The sequence below is a fragment of the Symsagittifera roscoffensis genome, chromosome 2 (genome assembly GCF_963678635.1).
Source record: "Symsagittifera roscoffensis chromosome 2, txSymRosc1.1, whole genome shotgun sequence".
Lineage (NCBI taxonomy): Eukaryota > Metazoa > Xenacoelomorpha > Acoela > Convolutidae > Symsagittifera > Symsagittifera roscoffensis.
This window is the reverse complement of record NC_087063.1, coordinates 34,062,123-34,082,001: the sequence shown is the minus strand read 5'-3', so window position 1 is coordinate 34,082,001 and position 19,879 is coordinate 34,062,123. Positions and strand designations below refer to the sequence as shown.

The 19,879-nt window shown below is 38.2% G+C and overlaps 3 protein-coding genes across 3 annotated transcripts in view; 1 reads left to right on the top strand and 2 right to left on the bottom strand.

The window, feature by feature from the left end:
• LOC134840652 (pre-mRNA-splicing factor ISY1 homolog) overlaps positions 1–19,879 on the bottom strand; it is a 360,405-nt gene that overhangs the window by 158,228 nt on the left and 182,298 nt on the right. The gene's annotated exons all lie outside the window — the stretch shown is intronic.
• The window catches only part of LOC134840649 (very-long-chain (3R)-3-hydroxyacyl-CoA dehydratase 3-like), a 237,496-nt gene that overhangs the window by 163,758 nt on the left and 53,859 nt on the right, over positions 1–19,879 (top strand). The gene's annotated exons all lie outside the window — the stretch shown is intronic.
• Positions 1,605–12,611, bottom strand: LOC134840356 (uncharacterized). Its single transcript, XM_063856122.1, has 7 exons — positions 12,297–12,611; positions 11,597–11,938; positions 11,015–11,287; positions 9,822–9,995; positions 9,264–9,637; positions 2,509–2,688; positions 1,605–1,744 (listed from the first exon to the last, which is right to left on the bottom strand). Exons 1-7 carry the CDS (start codon positions 12,461–12,463, stop codon positions 1,629–1,631), a joined length of 1,626 nt encoding a protein of 541 aa, XP_063712192.1. The 5' UTR covers positions 12,464–12,611; the 3' UTR covers positions 1,605–1,628.

The window sequence follows — 19,879 nt, the reverse complement described above, 5'->3', positions numbered from 1 at the left end:
TTACATTTTGCGGTTTCCGTTTACAATTTGCAGATTCTACTTACAGTTGCGGATTCCGAGACAGCTTAAGTTTATTAAACACATACTAGATTTCTTCGTGGATTCCACAAGTTTGTTCCGGATTCCACGCATTTTATTGCGGATTCCGCAACGGTGCCTGTTTTGGGAGCAATTTGAGCAATACAGTGTTTTAGCAATTTGTCCATGGAATCCAAAACAGCAGAAAAGATCAGAGAAAAAGGTAACTTTGCGGATTCCGGGACAAAACTGACTTTTGCTTGTTGCGGATTCCGCTGACAATTCACAAAATGCATGGCCTCGTAGTGAAAGCTTTTTAAAGCCAAACAATGGTATCATGGCAAAAGTAAGTTTTTAACTAGTGATAAACTTCATTATAAACTGGGAAATTTATTTTTTAGTGCAACATTTATTCAAAAACAGCCTTCGAAAAATCGTCAGCGACATTCGAAATTTCGACGAATGTTCTAAAACCCGATAATTCATGGGGTTTTCCGTACTCTTGAGAGAAAAAATTATATTCAATATTTAATTGAAATTTTTCCAATTTTCATGCAGAGGTTTTTGCCTGTTCACACGATCTCCACTAAATGTTTCCCTTCTCTTGGTAACAAGTATCCAGCGGTGCTGAAAATACGCTCAGACAGGTCCTCCTGAATGTTATGGAACTTTTCCTTGCCAAAGTGAGTCTCGGATATTTAGTGTAAGCAAATCAGTAACACGCAGGTCAAATAGGACCGAATAATCGTGAGAGCTATCGAAGGTGTTTCGTCGAACAAACGATTGAACTTTCGGTTGCACCATTAAATTTAGTAATCTAACATATGATTTGGTGTTGATATCTCTCCAATTTTACTCCTTACTTCAATTCGGAAGAAAATTCCGGATTTTTGCCATGTATTGATGCCAGGAACGGTTCGATTTTGTTTTTAACTTGAACAATTTTGCTTTTAGTTTATTGCAAGTTATATAACCAATTTCTATTTTCCAACCGAAAACTGGAAGATAACGCACTTAAGAAGACATCAGACAGACTACTTCTGGAGGCCACGGCTTTGGATCCCTTTGAATGCTACTTTTTCCTTCTCAGCCTGTTTTAATAATTTTAAATGGCATTAAACTTTACAGCTCCAGTCTTCTAATTTTTTTGTTTGTTGAAGAAGTGCAGCTTCATTCTGTAAAAAATTTAATTTGTTCGTTAATTGAATTTTTTGCATTGAAATATGTTCAATATCTCAGCAGTCTTAGGTTCGATTTACCGAAGAATTTTGACTACCTCAAAGAAGTCCCGTAGTTTGGTATTATATTGAAGACCTTTCAGTTGTAAAAAAAAAGCTTCGAGAAAACTGTGCTGGTTTTTTCCCGTTTTTCTGATTAAATGACACAAAAATTTAGCTATGAAAATCTAGAAATGCATTCTCAGTTAAGTTTTTTTGTTTTTTGCATTGATTTAGCTAATATTACCTGTCATCTTTGTAGCTTTTTAACTACTGCAGCAGTCCTCCACTTATAAAAAAAAAACCAGTGTAAAACAATGATTTCATTTATTTTAATCGTTATTATTAGAACATCAACATGTATCCTGTTTTTCCCTGTGTTCGATCTCTTTGTCAGTATTGCGTGAAACCAATATTGAATGAAGAGTTGAGTGAAGTCTGGCTGGAGAAGCCCTCTTCACTCCTCATATCCTGCTGCTGTTGCTCTCTCTTCTGTAGTTGCAGCAGCTCTAAACGTTAGTCTAGTTTAATGAATGGCATTTTCTCGAATCAATGGAATCAGCAATTAAGATCGATTGCTTCTAAATTGAAACATTGCTCGTATCAAGGCAAGACCCTGAAACTTTCAACTGCCCTAAAACGTGTCAACAATTTTTTTGCTAAACGAAAAAATTGATAGGTCTATAAATTTAAAAATGTTGCTTGTCTGAACTACGTACGTGGTTAGCATCATAAATAAATTCTTACAAGCGCGCGTAAATATGTCAAAAAAATGACAAAATTCAACCCCTACCAAAAGATTAGCAGTTGAAATTCGACCCAGGAAGCTGATATCTTCAGTGCACAACAAATCTCAATAAAATATTAATTCAATCGCCTCAGTTGGTCTGAATCGAGAATAAATCGACAAGAAACTTTTCGTTGCTTTCAAATGTCAGTCGAAAACCATTAAAATTTGCATTGAGCCAATTCACCTATACAATTGTCTTCTTGCATCACGTTTAGCTTTTTTTTGCTGAGTAACTATTATTTTATTGCGATGTTGCCCTTATTACACTGGCAAACGTTAACTACAGTTTTTTTCCAACTTAGGTCGCACATTTTTGAGTAATTTATACAATCAGCTTCATCGAATTATACGCATTTAAACCAGCGCTAAATCTTAAACCACGATCAATGTGGAAAATATTTTAGGCTTTTGTAATTTTTATACCACTATAATTGTAAAATTGATTCGAAACTGAAAGCCGTTCAACGATGAAACATTTCTCACCTCCAAACATTGAGTTCAAAGACAGTTCTCCATTCTTAGACTTGGGTAACTTGGGACTCTTCGTTCCCCCCATTGGAGACCTGGACCGACTGATGGGGGTGTTGATATCCTCTGTGCCGCCAATTGATACATTTAGTTTCTTTCCTAGAGTGGGCATCCTGCCACTCCAGTTCAGCTTCCCTGAAGTGTTGAAAACGATGATGTAGTACGGTTAAATTACAATCTTAATTAACAACTGTTTCTAATAAGATCATAAGCGACAACGGAAATAGGAGATTACCGAAGGTGGCAAACGCTCCAAAGGTTAGTACCTGTCAACTAAGTCTAGCACCGGTGTGAGAGATGGTTGATTGACAGATATAATAATGAACATAAACTAAACAAGAGTGAACTAGTTTAATCACTATGAGATTTCCCCTCTTATGAAATGAAATTGTATAGGTACAATGAATGATAGTTAAGTACTCAGAAGGGTTGTAATGAAGATTTAAAGACTCAGCTTGTTAATGAATAATGAGATGAAATGAAGTAACGTTAAATGACTCGGTAAAAAATTAAGGTACTCAGAATGTTTTAGGGTTGTTTAATACTAAGTTTAAGTTTTTAACTGATCCAGTCAGCCCTCTCCCCCAACTTCTGAGTTTTTAATTTAATTTTTGCTTCCCGTGCTTCTACTTTTTCTCTCCTCCCTTCAAAATGGAGTCAATCATAACGTCCCCCTTTTTGGTCACTGCGGTGCGCTTCCTCCCACTTCTGCGTGACGTTGCTGGTTCGATACTACTATTCGAGTCCTGGCTTGAATAGGAGACGAAACGCTTCTTTTTCTCGCGCTTTGCCGTTCCTCCGGATTTTCCTTTTCATCGGGATTTTCTACCAGTCCCGCTCGTAGATTGCACCATTGGTGCAGTTTTATCTCCGATCGTTTCGTCGTTCGCTCGCTCCGTTGCTATTGCTCCGCCGTTTGCTCGCTCCGTCGCTTCGCTGTTTAATCGCTCCGTCGTCAACGTTTCCGCTTCTTCAATTTTCCCGCTCGCCTCGTTCGATTTTTCTTGATTCTCGTTTCTTTTGTCAGGTGGTCCTTTTCGCTCCGGTTGTTGTTCCGCTTCTGAATTTTCATCGATTACCGCTCTTGTTCGAGTTTCCGGTATCCGCCCCGTTGCCGTTCTTCACGTTATGAGCGGTTGGTGGTCCTCGTCGTCCGATTCCGTGTCCTTCGTCTGTTCGAATTGTCTCCCCTGTACGGCTGAGTAATTCGTGCCCTTGGCGGCCAATTTTTGTCTCAAGTCCTGTGGGTTCGGTGGTTTCCGTATCTTTTTCCTCGACTGCTTGGCGGATGTCACCGGCAATTTCTTGACTGCAACCCCAGATTTCCTAAGCAGATGCCCATTACTCATCGTTAGCGTATGTTTCCTTTCCGCGATTAAACTATTTTTGAGCAATCTATACCTTTTAGTGTTTTTATCGCCCGTTCGCAAGTAGATTAAAATTTAATTACGTTTGACAAATTCTGATTTCTTAATGAGGGCTTCTTGGTTAGGTTTCTTAACACTGTATTAGCCACCCGAACGTGGTGAGCTTCTAATGACAGTATTTTGAGAGTGGCGTTGTTTGTGAATCGTAACGCTCCGAGGGCCCTCTCAACCATTTTCTCCAAAGGTTCCGCTGTTTCTTCTCGTGAGTACGTGAGGATTGAATTCTTTAAACTGCCAATTGTTCATTCCACACACCCAGTCGCGCGGTGATCGTTCACTGGGGCTTGTACTATTTCGATTCCTTCGCCGTTACAAAACGCTTTTACGTCCCTTGACATGAAATTAGTACCCTGATCCACATGAATTTTCCTTGGAACACCGTGATTGTTTATATAGGCCTTGAGAATTTTTAATATTTTGTCCGGACGGTTATTTCCGGAAACCATTGCCGATGGCCAGCGGGAGAAACGGTCGACGGCTACGATGGCAAAGTTTTTAGATTCTATTAAATAACTTGTCGGCCCCCAAAAATCTAATTGCACCAATTAGTTTGGTTTTTTTGATTCTGGAATGGTTACTATATATTGTCTACTACTCATATTTTTAAGATTCTTACCAGCTGCCGTGCACTCTCTGCCATCGCCGCAATATTTCTATGAATGAACGGAAACCAAATGTCCTTAGCTGCCGTAAACATGTTGGATTTCCCGTGATGGTAGTAGTGTAGTCTTTTATTTATGGCCTTGTTTAGAGTGTTCGGTTTAACTAGTTTGTCGCCCATTCATAAGACATTGTCGCGTACATGAAAGTCATTGACGAATTGGGAGTAGTAACGATTCATTCTGTGCAACTTTTGTTGTAGTTTGGGATCTTTTGTCTTCACCATCCCGTAAATTGCTTGTATTTGTAGATCTGAGGCGTATTGTGACTCGATGAACCTCAAGTTAAACAATTCGGGAAGGGCAGTATTCTTCTGTACTATTTTACAATTGCTTGGCACTCTTGACATTATGCAAGATTTCGGGTTCACCGCCGGAAAGGATTCTCCTGGAAATGCCGAAGGTTTTGAGAGTATGTGTTCGTCTTGATTGTTGTTGTTTCCGTTGTGATCGCTTGTAGTTGTTCAGCTCCAATCTCGCTCGTATTAATGCTTGAGTGTCGTTCTAGAAATCGCTTCATTTTTTGAAAGGTTTTCTCCATCTTCTCGTGTTATGCCTTAAATTTTGAAATAGTAGTAAAAATTGTCTTGCCGCCGTCGTTTAAGTTAGTACTCGCTCCTTATTTTTAGATTTCTTACGTTTGTCCGTCGGTAGTCATTACGTGCATGATTCTTATTGGCTGATTTAATTTCGCATGTTTGCTGGCCTTTTAGCGGTCGTTTATGTGCAGTACTTGCTGCTTTCCTATTGGTCAAAACATGATTAACTGAGGCATTGTTTGAATTATTTCCGGTCCTCCGGATGAGCGTATGTTCATTAATCCGAAGGTTGGATTAATCAAATTTATTATCGCGACTGTAAACATGCTGTCATACTTTGAAATTGGCTTGGCCAAGTCGCCAGGGTTTCGAGAAAAATAATTTGCCAGTCCTATCTTTGCCCCCGGTTTATGTTCGACACAGAAATCAAATGGAATCAGTCTATCTAACCATCGTGTAAAGCGGCTGAACATCGTGTTGTTTTTCTTGTTCTTTTTTGTACCCTTTAATAATGATACATGAGCTTTATGGTCAGTAATTATCGTAAAAGGACGCCCCAAAACGTAACTTCGGAAGTACTCTGCCCCCCAAACAACCGCTAACATTTCCAGCTCGTTAATCAAGTATCGTTTTTCGGCGTCGTTTAGGTGTCGCGATGCAAATGAAATCGGCCGCCAACCATCTGTTCCGAGTTGCTCTAATACGGCCTCAATCCATTGTGGCTTGCGTCACATACGATCCGAATATCTTTGTGAACGTCGAAATGTTTGAGCTCTACGATATTTGCAACCTGATTTTTCAAATTCTCAAATGACGCTTGACATTCTGGTAACCACACATATTCATTTTTCCGGCTTAACGGCGCCGACGATTCTGCTAGCGCCGGTATGTACTTATGCAGGCTGTGGATTGATTCCATTAAGGATTTAAGTTGCGATAACAAGCGCGGTGGATTAAATGCTTCTATTGGGGTTGTTTTCCAGACTAATGGGGTTATGCCTGTTGGTGTGATTCTATGTCCGAGCCATTCGCATTCCCGTTGCGCAAATTTACCTTTAGACAATTGTAATGTCATATTTTCCTGGTCTAGTTTTTTTAGTATCTTTTCCGCCGTCGAGATATGTTCAATTCCCGATCCTTTAGTTGTGATGAGTATATCGTCAAAAAAAACATGTGCCTGTGGAAACTCCGACAGTATGCAATCCAATACTCTTTGAAATTACGCCGGCATAGATGTTAGGCCATAGAACCCCGTTTTAAATCGGTACGTACCCGTCAATCTTCCCCCAACCAGTGAAAAATTACATTGTACGCTAGTTTCTGGGCTGAGTGGTAATTGTCCGTACGCGTACCTTAAGTCGATTGTAGAAAAATAATTAACCCCCGCTTTCTTTTCGCTAATTGTTTGGCCGACCGTGTCCAATTAATTCCTCAATATTGAGCATTTGACATTTATTTTTATGGACTTGTTTATTTAGTTCCCGGGCCTCCAATGCTAACTTTACTGACCCATTCTTCCTTACCATAATCACAATTGGGGAGACAAAGTATCGGTCCGAACAGTCCACTAGCCTTTCAAAATGTCCTTGTTGTAAAATTTTGTCTATTTCGCGGTCTAATTTTTCTTGCAACGTTATTGGTACACGCCTACCCTTCTGTTGGATAGGTACCAGATTTTAAAAAAATTCCGCCCGTACTTTATGATTTCGTAGTTTATTGATCCGTGTAAAAAGTTTAGAAAACTGCTTACTAAAAAAATCCTGCCATTGATCCAGATTGTTTTCTCCCTCGGCATATTCTCCCTCGGCGTGCTCATAATGGATCTCCATCACCCGCTCCCCTGGTGTCTTTTGAACCAGCTGTAGTCCCAATTCCGGCATAAGATCTCGGCCAATTATTGAAGGACGGTTTCCTCCAATCACTTTGATGGTTGCTATCGTCTTCCATCCGTTTAATGTTAATTGCACTTGCATAGTTCCCAATAAACTCAGCGGATTGTTGCCTTTATCCCGGAAGTCTTGATCCTCTGGTGCTAATTCTTTTAGATGTACTCCGCTGGTGCCTAATGTCCTTCTTAACTCCTCAATCGTAAAAATTGATTTTGGTGACCCGCTGTCAACCCAAACGCTCGTCTTTTTCCCATTTATCGCAATGGGCATTTTAGCGCCTGCTACTTTTAGCTCGGTCCTGTTATTTGATCTGATTGGCTGGACTAAATAATCCCCCGAACTGTCCGAGTCCCAAGAATGATGCTGTTTTGGGAGCGCTGGGTTATTTACCCATCCCACCGAACTTTCTTGTACGGTCTCGTCGATGTCTTCTTGCTCGTAATGATACTGATCAACCTTTCCCTGAATCATCCCCACTGACTGGCGTCCCCGGTTATTTCGTTTTGCTCGGCACGTGCTCTCAAAAAAGCCCACTTTTTTAAACAAAAATTACACATTGCTCGCTTCGTGGCACACTCGTTCGGATAATCCCTGGTGAAATTGGGTTTGTCGCAGTTGTAACATTTACGTTCGCTTACATTTCCCCCTCCCCGAAATTGTCCTCGTCCTTGTGGCTGTCCTCGTCCGCGCCCTTGGCTGCTCCGGTATCCCCCTCGGATTACTCCCACCGGTTCCCATTTTATCTGGAGTCCTCCAGCCATCGGTGCACTTGCTTCTCCGGTGCCTCCCGTCGTCGCCACGTATGTTCTCGCATATTTATCTCCTCTTTCGTAAGATAATGCGAACCGATACGCCTCTTCCGGCGTTTTTGTTGCGCGACATAGCTCGTTTCGGGCCTCCCTGTTCGTCATGTTTACAAAAAATACATTTCGTACTATTCTGGACTCCAATGTTCCGAGCGCACATCGGGCTGCTAGCCCGCTATGAACAGAATGAAACTGTTCCAACGACTCACCGGTACGTTGCTTGCGTGACGGTAGTTTAAATACCTCGTACGTCTCGTTCCTTTCTTTTTTAAATTCCCCCTCCATCGCCTCCAACACCCTCGGCTATCTTGTAGTTGTCAAATCCAAATGAGGCCTCCTCTTGTGCAATTCGTCCTGCCCCTTCTCCCCAAAACATAAGTATAGGTTCGATATCAGCGTTTGTCCTGATTCCAATCGTGGTTTCCCATCCACCTCCGCTGCTAAGTCCCCGATTTGTGCCTCCGTAAGAGTACTGGCAAAGTAGAAGTTTTTCGGGTTCAAGGAATGTTTTGCTACCATCCCCACTGGAATCGGTTCAGCCAGAGATCCCACTGCATTGGTGGCTCCGCGCATTTAGGTGGCCAAAAGGACATGATGACCAATGGATTTTTCCCCACCTTGATTTGCTGGCTGCGCCATGTTGAAAACGATGATGTAGTACGGTTAAATTCCAATCTTAATTAACAATTGTTTCTAATAAGATCATAAGCGACAACTGAAACAGGAGATTACCGAAGGTGGCAAACGCTCCGAAGGTTAGTACCTGTCAACTAAGTCTAGCACCGGTGTGAGAGATGGTTGATTGGCAGATATAATAATGAACATAAACTAAACGAGAGTGAACTAGTTTGATCACTATGACAGAAGAGACATGCCTTGCTCACAAACTTTTGTCAGAGGAGAAAAAAGGAGGATCTTTGAGTCGTCATCACTTTAATCATGAAATACTGGTTATGTTTCAGAAGGGTTTTTACGGCTTTTGCCTGCTAACGAAATTTCCTTCTGAGCACCGGCGTATTTTTCTCAAGGCTAGAATTTTTTAACAAAATTTGTTCCAATCCTCACTTGGGCATTGAATGAAACGAGTGCAATTTTGATTTCCGCAATTTTTGTGCATGTAATATATTTGAGCAACCAAACCTAAAACGAACTTGGAATCGAAGATCAAAACCCAAATAACATTTTACTTGCCCTCACACAGATATCCCTTTTGTATCTATTCCAGATGAAAGCTAAAAGAAGATGCCCAGTTCTTAAGAACAGTTCTTACTTGATCTGTTATTGATAAGAATTAGTCAAAATTTTTTCTTTTTTTTCGGATTTGTTCTATCGATGCAACGAGCATCCAAACAAGAAATGCAATATTACGCAGATACAAAGTTAGAAATACCTCCCATTCCCATAGCTGCAATCGCATTCATCTTCCTCTGCATGATTCTGGGCTTATTCGTGACTGACACATAGGGTTCAGGAGAGGGTGTGGGTGGGGGACTGGGTATCCTCGCTTTGCGTCGGAATGAAGATGTCAACTGCTGGGAGCGCACCGACATCAAGTCCGTCACAGTATGCGATCTTGTAAATCCAGAGCCAACTGGTGGCAGAAAGCACTGGTTGGTATGAGTCAGCCTAGCTGAACACATCTGTCGTTCTTTGCTTGATGGTATACAGTCGCCATTTTGTATCATCTGCTTTTGGGCAGACTGCTCTGGCTTTATGTCTCGAGAAATAACGCGAAACTGCAAATCGGTCAGAATTTCGTGATATCTGCGAAAAAAAGTTCATGTTTTCAAATTTGAGCTTATTTATCCTCATCGGGAGAAAATATTCTCACCCGCCCAACATCGGGAGAAAAAACTTCTTGCCCAACATCGGGAAAGAAGAAAATAGGTTTTTGCAGATTTAATTTTGATAACATTAGCTGAACTGTGGAATTGAATTTATATTTTACGTCTCTGGCTGCTTGTCTTCTTTGATGGCTCTATCCAGTCTTTTCAGCTGCAGTTGGTGTAGTTTGTCGTGGTACTGTAGTCTTCCTTTCTCGTAGAGCGTGATCAGAAGAGGGTCCAGCACTTTAACGTCTCTTGCCGAGGCAGGTCGCTTCCTCACTTTGCCCGTAAGCACTCTGAAAACAACACATAGAAAGGTAAGCACAAACTCTGTTTAAATATTTGCAATTATAACTTATGAATATCAATTACGGTTTTTTCTAAACTCTTTGAAATGCCAGAATTGGCTTTGTTCCCGAGCAAAATTTTTCTATCATGCATTTTTCACCCCTAATTTACGATTGCTGTAAAAGGCTAACTAGGCTTTTTACATGTATTTAGCCGTCAGACACCTTTAAAACCACTCGGTAGATCATTACCTTGCGGCTTATTTGAGCTGAGGGGGATCAAGGAAAAAAGCCACTCAACGTTTTTCCGAGCTCCCCAGAAATTAAACGAGCTCTCCCCCCACCTGCGAATATTTACTTTTTAAACTTTTTGCTTACATTGTCCAATTATTCTAAAAATTGGCATGCGGACTAATTAGGCCATGAAACGAATTGATTCTTCACATTGTAAAACGCTTGTTGCAAAATATTTTCTTCGGCGCTCTCCTCCCAATTTTAGTGTACATTGGCGCGACTGCTCTTTACCCCCGCCCTCTCTCGCATGAGCATCAATTTATAGTGTAACGAGTGGTTTTAGATGGTCAAAATGCGAACTAATAAAGTTTTTCGTTACCTAATTAGTTCGCATGACAGTTTTCAAAAAAATTGGACCATGTGAACAATAATTTTCTTCTAGAATTTTGCAGACGCGGAAAGGAAAAAGAGTCACTGGCACTCAAGGCTCATCAGTAAACTATTAGCGTTGGTCGACCAAAAAGATGTCTTACAGTAGTAAAAGGGCGACTTTTGGGTGAATAGGGCGTCAAATACCTGAGAAGGGGCAATATCCTTCCAATCATATATCACATTTTATGCCAAAACGATTGTTTGTAAACACGTGCAATGTCAGCTATAAATTTGAAGTTCGATTGAAAGTTTTTTTTGTTCAAAAGGCCTTTTTTCATTATATTTCAACTTTTAAAAAACTCGAAAGTTCAAATGAACCAGGTGTACTCTCGTAACATATTAGGTTGTAATTCGGCACTCACTGAAATGAGTCATGTTGGTCACACTGTGGCGTGAATAGAACACAGTTCAAATACACTCCTCTCTGCCCCGCCCTCTCCCACCCACCGGCATCCAGGTGTTTCCAGGAGTCCCTTCTACTCCCTCCATTACTCCTCCCAGACTTAAGCAGAGATATGATTTCGGACATGTTGGAGTGGGGGTGATTGAGGTTGCTGGCTAGCATGAGAGGGGAGATGCCACTAGGCTTGAGATAGAATAAGTCGCTGTCCAGAGATATGGATAGCTGTTTTAAACTGAAACCAACGCCTGTCAGTAAATTTTAGTGTGAATAAACTATGAAAAAAAAAGATTCTGGTGGCTCGCTGACTAATAGATCAAAAATATTTCATCTCCAACCATTTTGCTCAATCGTCCGAAGGATTGAATTTTTTGAACCATTTATGAATAAATGCTCGTTAGAGTTCTATCGGACCTCCTCGCCATTGTGTTTAATGTCTATCTCGATAGTTTATCCTTTTTCTTTTTCTCTCTCGAAGCATTACTTTTGCAAAGTTAATGCGGAAAAATTGCAAAATGTTCAAGATCATATTAACTTTACTCACTTGATTACTATAGTCTCAACAGCTTTGATATTGTCCAACATTATTGCATAGTGTAGTGTACTAAGGCCGAACTTATCCCTCGCAGTGATAGAATCCTCCGAGCTCATTGGACTCATCAAAATATCAAAAAACTGCATCTTGTCCGCAATGATGCAATAGTGTAGAACATTTCTGTGCAGCAGGTCAGCAGTTTGAAGGTCATCTGATCGAAGACAGTCTGGGTTCATGAGTAGCCATCGGATCAGAGATTTGTTCACATTAGTTTGAGGAAGGTGTTGAACACAATAGATTATGTACATGCCGAAGTTAGTGCCACGGTATGCCTCTCCACTGCTGTGGTACCTGGTCATATATCAGGAATTTGGTCACGCAGAAAAAAAAGTTAAACGTTAAAGAGTAGAGATATATCTTTAGCGCTGTGCTGTTCATTTAGCATTGAGTATTGCAAATGTGATTAAATAAAAACAATTAACAATTTTAGGATTAGAAATTGTAAATCATTTTCGAATTTTGCAGAAAAAGAAAAATGACAGTGACTTTTACAAACTTTGTGTATTTTTTGCAAAAAAAATCAGTATTTATCTTTTCGTTAATAAAACAGATGGTCAAATAAACTGTAGTCGTTCAAAAGCCAGTCAAATTCAAACGTCGTGTTTTGACACCCACAAATTATATTATATAGCGAATAATTTGAAGTTACCTTTTGTAATTCATCCTGCCCATTGAAGTATTGTTATTATCTGCTTTGTTGTCTTCACTAGCCCTCTTCTCACTCTTTCCAATGACCCTTCTCTTCTCAGCAGCAAAGACCTTCCGAAAAAAATGGAGACTGCCGGACTCTAGATAATTTTTCACTTTATCCTCCATAAAAATTGATCTTGCACTGATTCTAGCTAATTAACAACTTATCACCAAAGTTGGATGGTATCTTGAAAGGACAAAATTATTGCAGTGAAAAATGAAAAAAAAAATCAACAACACGGCGTATACACTGTTGTTAAGCAATTGTAAATGCTGTGTGTATAGGAACTAATCAATTTTTCATTAACCAAACAATTTTAAAAATAAACTTTCATTTCCAATATTTTGAACGTGCAGGTGTTTTAGACAGTCTCTGCGGCTCAAATAAAGCATATTCATTTTTATATTTATTACCAATTTAAATCAATTTCATTAAAGATACAATAGACAATAAAATAAAGTGCCAATTATTTTTATAGTTTACCAAAAACCGTAATTAATTCCGCCTCGTCGTAACTTTGTCAGCTATCAGAAAAGATTCAGGTCATAAAACTTAAGTCCACGAGTCAATGAGTCCTCTAAATTTTTCTATAGACTTTCGCCGAAGTTTTGAACACAAAGTTCCATTTGAAACAAAGTACAGACCGTTTTGACTACATTTTTTTTGCAAAAAAAACTGATACGATAAAAAATGATGTGTAATTTTTCTTCTGTAGAAATTTTAATATTTGGGGCTGCTACTTTCCGAGGTGGGAGAAGAGGGAGTGCTAGTTCCAATTTAAGAAACTAGTTTATAACAGGTTAAGGAACAATTAAAATCAGGGGCGAATGGGGGGGGACTTAATTGCAAGCTGGAAGTAATTCATAAAAACAAGTATGTCAAATTCATATTCACAATCAAAGAACTCTTATCTTTAATTCAAAAAATCATAAATTATAATCATCAAATCAAAAAAAAAGTTTTTTAAAAAATGGGACGTTTCCAATGAAGCTAATCATAGGAGAAGAAAACAGTATCTTGAATTTTTTGCATTTTTGATTTTTATTCCTTAACTGACAATAACCTATTTCTGCTTAAAATTGACAAAATAGCTGCCATTCAAAAAACTGCAGGCTGGTAGAAAGCATCGTTCAGTTTCAACTCGAACGATCAATCAAAATTTTGAAAATTTCAACTTGTTTTTTTTTAACCCAACAAATTATACGATTACAATTGCAGGAATTCGGGTTTGTAGAATAGTTAAATAGTGTTCGTGATTTAAGTTGAGTGCATTTAAAAGCAACACTTTTGTTTCAAATTTGAGTTGTTTGTTAATTAATCAAAGTGTTTCAATTTTCTCGCCATTTTTCGTTTCGTTTTGTTCTAGTTTGTCCTTCTAGTGCTCGAAACTTCTAGTGCTTCTAGTGCTCATGTCGAGTCTTCTAAAACCAATTGAAGTCTTTTATCTATTTTTAATATTTTTTTATTGAGAAAAAAAACATGATTTTTTGGCACTCAATTTGAGAAAAAGAGCTTGAGAAAATTGGAATAGTGTTTTGCAACTGTCTTCCAATTGTTCATACCTTGAGCTTCACGAAGTATGTTGCAACGCAAATGTAATTAGAGTATAAATGTATATAAATCAAGCACAGTTGGCCGAGCGGCTTGTTCCAAATGTATACAGACTTGCCTGTTGGCGCAGGTTCGAATACCCCCATAAACAGACCTTATTACATTTAAACTCGAGGGGCTATAGCCCCACTTGAGCTTTTTTAAATTGTTTTTTGGTTCTAATTAGATTCAGCCATGATTAAGGCTGACCGGCAAAAAGAGCAGTTAGTCTCAAGGTTCTTGTGGCTAGCTTGCGCCGAAATGAATCATAATCGGAGCTGAATATTGTTTAAATTATGTTGTGAGTTTTCTCGATTATTCGGATTAGTTACTGATTATATCGACATGAGTGGTTTGTATTGCCAAAAATACGAACAAAACTTCGTCTAACCAATGTTGTATCCTAGTTACAGAGAGTACAGAGATTTAGCGCACATTTTGGCGCCCAGCAAGGGACCGAGCAACAGCAGCAGGGCCGATTTGAGTCACAGAGAAAAACTTTGCATCACAGAAATTACAGAGAAGAAGGTTGCAGTTTTAGTCTTAAATTTTTCTTCATTACTACATTCTGGCTCCTCTGGTTCTTCTGTCTCCCGTCATCACTACATTCGTGGCTCATTGTCTCACGACTACTTGTCTCACGTCATCACTTCATTCTGGCTCCTCTGATAGCGCATCTCCTGAGATCAAGGAAGTAAAGGTTGATCAGACAGGATGTCACCTGCAGAAGTGCAGGATGTCAACAACAGAAACTTTGTGAGGACTGGTCTAGGTGAACACAGCGTTTGCACCATTAGAACATTTGTGTATAAATTTAGAGTAGGAACTCTCAAAATAGAGAGGTTAAAATTGAGTCATTCATTTTTAAAGTATCTCTTCCTGGCGATTGCGTATAAATGAATTGATCATGGTAAGTGCACTATAAAAAAGACCTACTTTTATTTCTGTTGACAGAAGAAATTCACGATCGAACGAATTAAATGCTTTGGATAGAAAATGTAATGAAAACGAAAAGCAAATACTCTAGTCATGGCGTTTCTAGAGTTTTTGTGCAATCAATATTTTGTGAAGTGTTAATTGTTCAGTTTGAAATTCGAAATTCAAAAAATTTTTTGCTCAGTAGGAAATTGTTTGTTGATAGAATGTCGTCTTGATTTTGTATCCACGGAGTACATTTGACTCTTTTGATTGGCATTTTAATTTCTATTGTCCATGAATATATCATTTTGAGGTCAATTTGAATTTATTTTCTGAGAGAACCTACACTGATAAATTTTGCGTCGTCTTCGCAGAAGAGAGACAAGACAGTAGGACGATCTGAAGGAATTTGGTAAAAAATACTCCAAAAAAAGTGGCGCCAGTGTACTTCTTTACGGTGTTCCATTTTTTACGGTTTCTTGGTTAGTTGAAAAGCCATTACCTTGTAACGATTGGGAGCTAGATTACTCATAGGATTGCTAAAATTTACTCAATTTTTTTCGACTCCACGATTGAAAAGATTCATCAAAAGAATAACGTGATTGACGAAATCGGAAGTTTTGTTGAAGTCTGTAAAAGTATATATCAATGTAATGAATCTATCTATGAATATATATTCCATCTTAAAAATTGTTAGAGATGTGTAAAACCATTGATTTTTTTTACTGAAATTGATCAAAATTTATGAAACATTGGAGACAAATGATCCGGTAATCTGCTGAAAATTATGCATTCAATTGTTTCAAAAAGTACACAGGGAAATGAATCAGGTCTGTAGATTTTGATATTGCCTCTATAATTTTTTTTTGAAGCCAACCGATAATGACTTTCTTCCAGTGATTTGGAAAAAAACTGATCTAAATTGTTTTTTGAAACTTTGAGGAATAGACTGCAATAGAGATGCATGAGCTTCATTAATTAAAATAGGGGTAAAATATTATAGCCAGTTACTTTGCTAAGGTTTATAGATATGCAAGTTACATTTATCTCAAGTAAATTAAAATGAATTTAATCAAGCAATGAACTAAACTAAATTTGTCATTAAAATTTTTTCGGAAACTTTTGATATTGCTCCAGGTACTGTAATTTTTTGGTTCTTCTCGGTCAATTTATTTTGTAAATTGATGTAACAATTGATTTGTTTAGTAACTCTGATTACAAGCTGTTTTGTAGATTTTAAATTGAAAAAAAAAATGATTGCATCCTTTTTCAGTGCCCATCCTAAAATGCCAGACGGACGTGATGTGTTTTTCTACTTCAAGATTTGAGCAGTTCTTTCTCATTTTTAACGCTAGTAAAAAATCTGAAAATTTCTGTATTGGATAAATTTCAAATCATTCCCTCTGGTAGACATGAAGCTTTTTTTCGAATAAATGTGGCCATTATTTGTTCACCAAATTAACCTAATTAATTCTAACCATTTGCAGCCTTCCATAAATATGTAGTAAAGTGTAGGGGGCTGTAGCCTTTTTGTTAAAAGAATAAGGCTGGGATAAACCAGAAGACCAGAAATTAACCGGAGGTTTCAATATGAATATGAATACCTATCTAGATTCTATGCACAAATTTTCATACCTCGATTAGTTTTTCGTTTGAGCTAACATTCTGCTTCTGAAGCAATTTGCTGTAAAAACATAGTAAAACTTCCAGGAGCACTTGATCCTCTTATTGTAGATATCGTAATTAGTACAGAATAATGGGTAGAAGGTGTCGTTTGAGGCGAGTCCACATATGTAAGTCGACTTTCAGCACATTGGCAGGCCGACAGGTATTGTACAAGAAGTTCGGTTCACTTTTTGATTTCCGAGGACGCCTCAGCTGAAACATAGCCCCTCAAAACAATTTTGTATACGGTGGTATAATAAGTTTTAATGTCTCATATCGTCTCCACAATGAAAAAAACAAAAAACCACGGAAAAAAATGCGTAGAATCCTCAATTTATCTTGAAGTCATTTCATTATGAAGTCAAGTTATCTTGAAGTCGTGTCTGATCGACATGATACCTCCACTTGAAGTCTTTTAAATTATAGTTCCAATGTGTTTTTTTTGGGTATCCACGGCCTTGATTTCTTTTCTGTTGAAAAACAGATTTTTTTTATCTATGTTAAAAAGACATATGATAAAGTTTGTCTACAATAAATTGCATATTTATTTCTTTTGTACAAAAGTTTATCATATTGAGTTCAATTTTGGAATAAATTACTGAAAAACAACTAAAAAAGTTTCCGTGGTATGCAACGGGCATGGTCGAGACGTCGTCGTTAAAAATTTTATGAATTTTTAACGACCCAGGTTTACCACTGCTTAGTTGTTTCGGGTTTTGGATACTATTTGTTGTCATTAAATCCGTTGGGCAGTCGTCTGAATTTCCCAAGTTTCAAGTATAAAAGCGTCGGGCAATTGTTTGAACTCAGTAAAATCAAAAGTTTTAGGCAGATGTCTGAAATTTCCAAGGTCATACACGTTGGGCAGTTGTTTGAACTTCTCAAAAATCAAGATAAATGAAACTTTAGGGGGTTTTCGAATGTTTCAAGAATCAATTGAACAAACGCTGGACAGTTTTTTGAAATTACCAAAACCAGAATGTTGGGCAGTTGTTCGAAATTCCCATGAATCAATTATGAAAGCGTTTGGCAGTTGCTTGAATTCCCCCGGGCCGAAAAATTTGGGCGGTTTTTTAAATGTCACACGAAGGAAAAAATCGGGCAATGACATCCCTGACTCAAGCCAAACAAACATTTAGGAAACATTTTCAACGTCCCAAAAGTCAAGTATAATTGCGTTGGATATTTGTTTGAATTTCCCATGACTCGAATAATTCAGCAATGGGTAGTTGTTTGAACTTACCAAGATCAGAACCGTTGGGCAATTGAAAATCATAAACCTTAAGAAAACTAAACCTTTGGGCAGTCATTTGAACTTCCCAAGTCTCAAGTATAAAAGCAATGGGCGATTATTGGAACTTCACATAATCAGAACCGTTGGGCAGTTGGTTTAACTTACCAAAACTCGAGAAAACTTTTTTTTCATGATAAAGTATTTGATATATTTCTCAAAAAGACTTACTCTTCTTTTATCCGATGTTTTAAACCTATTTCAGGATGGAAAAGTCTAGTACTTTCTTGTTTCTTGTAAGGCAAGCTTTATTTGGATGTTATGGAATATTTAAAAGTTTGAAGTTATCATTATGACAAAAAAATTAGGTTATTCATACCCGAAACCCGATCCAACGTCACTCGATATATCCCAAACTGTTTTCCCCGTAATCTTTTGCATTTTGACTCTTGTGTTCAAAGAGAAAATCCTCCCTAGAGAAAATTTGTATAACGTCTCTCTAGAGTCTGCCCAAGAAAACACTTTTGCTTAAGCCAAAAATGTGGTGGGAGGAAATGTTATTGATCTCATGTAGACTTAGGTCCTGATGGAAAAAATAAGGTTTTTTTGTTATTCTTCTCTTTGATATGCACTCGTGTAGTTTCTGTCTGAACTCTAGAAAGCTCCTTGTTGTCCGGACCCTTTTAAAACTTGAACCTGTGTTTTTTTTCAGCTTCCCTAATTCTTCTTCCCTTTTGTTCTTAAGGTATCAGGGCTTTCTAAACATTTTGTCAACGCCTCAAAAAATTGAAACCCTGATTTTCTCTATTACGTTGGTCGAAACGATCAGTTGGTTATAAAAACTAAACAACTTTTGATATATATAATTGTCCGTTTGACCCGATGTAATATTAAATAAAACTGTCAATTTGAATATTATTCTTTATCACTTTACTAAGGTTTCAGTCTATTATGTTTTTTTTTCGTTTTTTCTTTATTTTTCATATTTCGGGTAACTCTCTCAAGTCGGTTAGCTAAGCCTCGTATCCAATAGCGGATGCTAGTACCGATTTCTGAAATTTTCAGAAAACAATTTTACAGACCAGAAGTTGCAAACGTTCTACTGGAACGATATCTTTGGTACTCTGGAAAAAGCTGGTAGCCCAAAGCTCTGTCAAGTGAGTTCAATCCCGCAGTCATGACCTCGTAAAGACACCCAAGAGCGCCAAAAATTTTATGTAATACGAGTTCCATTAATTCGCATTTGAGGCTAACCTAAAGCCGGTGGCTCAAAGGGCCAGTCATTATCTCTTAGTTTTTTTTACCTCAATCAGTCCGATCCAATTCGTGGTTTGCTGAGAACATGGAACTTCATAAATGTTACAGCTTAAAGGCTACTACTAGAATTACCCCTCATCCCACTTAAGATAGAATTAAGCTCGCCCCCATGGCTAGGTCTCTAATTACCTAAAACACGCGAACACCATTAAAAACTGGGTTGGCATCTTCTTGTGATTATTTGTTTTTGTAAGGCAGTGTAAAATCGATTTGTTTCAGATGAATCAAACTGCAAGTCACATAAACCAAGCCATACAAAATGCACCCAAATGCAGATTTTAAGGCAACTAGACAACGACTTTGAGACCATTTCCAGTAATGCAATTGTGTTTTCAAGTAAAGTTCATGATGTTGTTCAGAGCTCAAAACTTTTTCGTTATGAGCAAGAAATTTTTGGATCGTTAGGTCAACCGATTGGAAAACCTCCCGAAACAAGTCGCCTTATGATTCACTACGATTTCCCACTCTTCTCTATAGATTTCGGTAACCGATCTTCGTATTATCTATCAGCAACAATAACAACTCTGCTCAAGTAAAGTGTCTTGGCCAATTGCGAATCGGGAAGGAAGAAATTGCCAATTTTGAAAAGGGAGATCTTGTAGATGGTGTTAAGCAACCTCATAGAAAAAGCATTGAAACAAATCGATGCGCGAGGAGAAAAACGGGCTTCGAGGCTGCGTACAAGGTGAATACATGGCAAAAGAAATCTACTCTATATAAGCGCAAAAAAACTTATTTAGAAGAGATTTCATTCGCCATAACTTCACGGTGTAAGTGATAAAAATATGGCAAAAAATGCACATCGTTTTTTTGAGCGTGT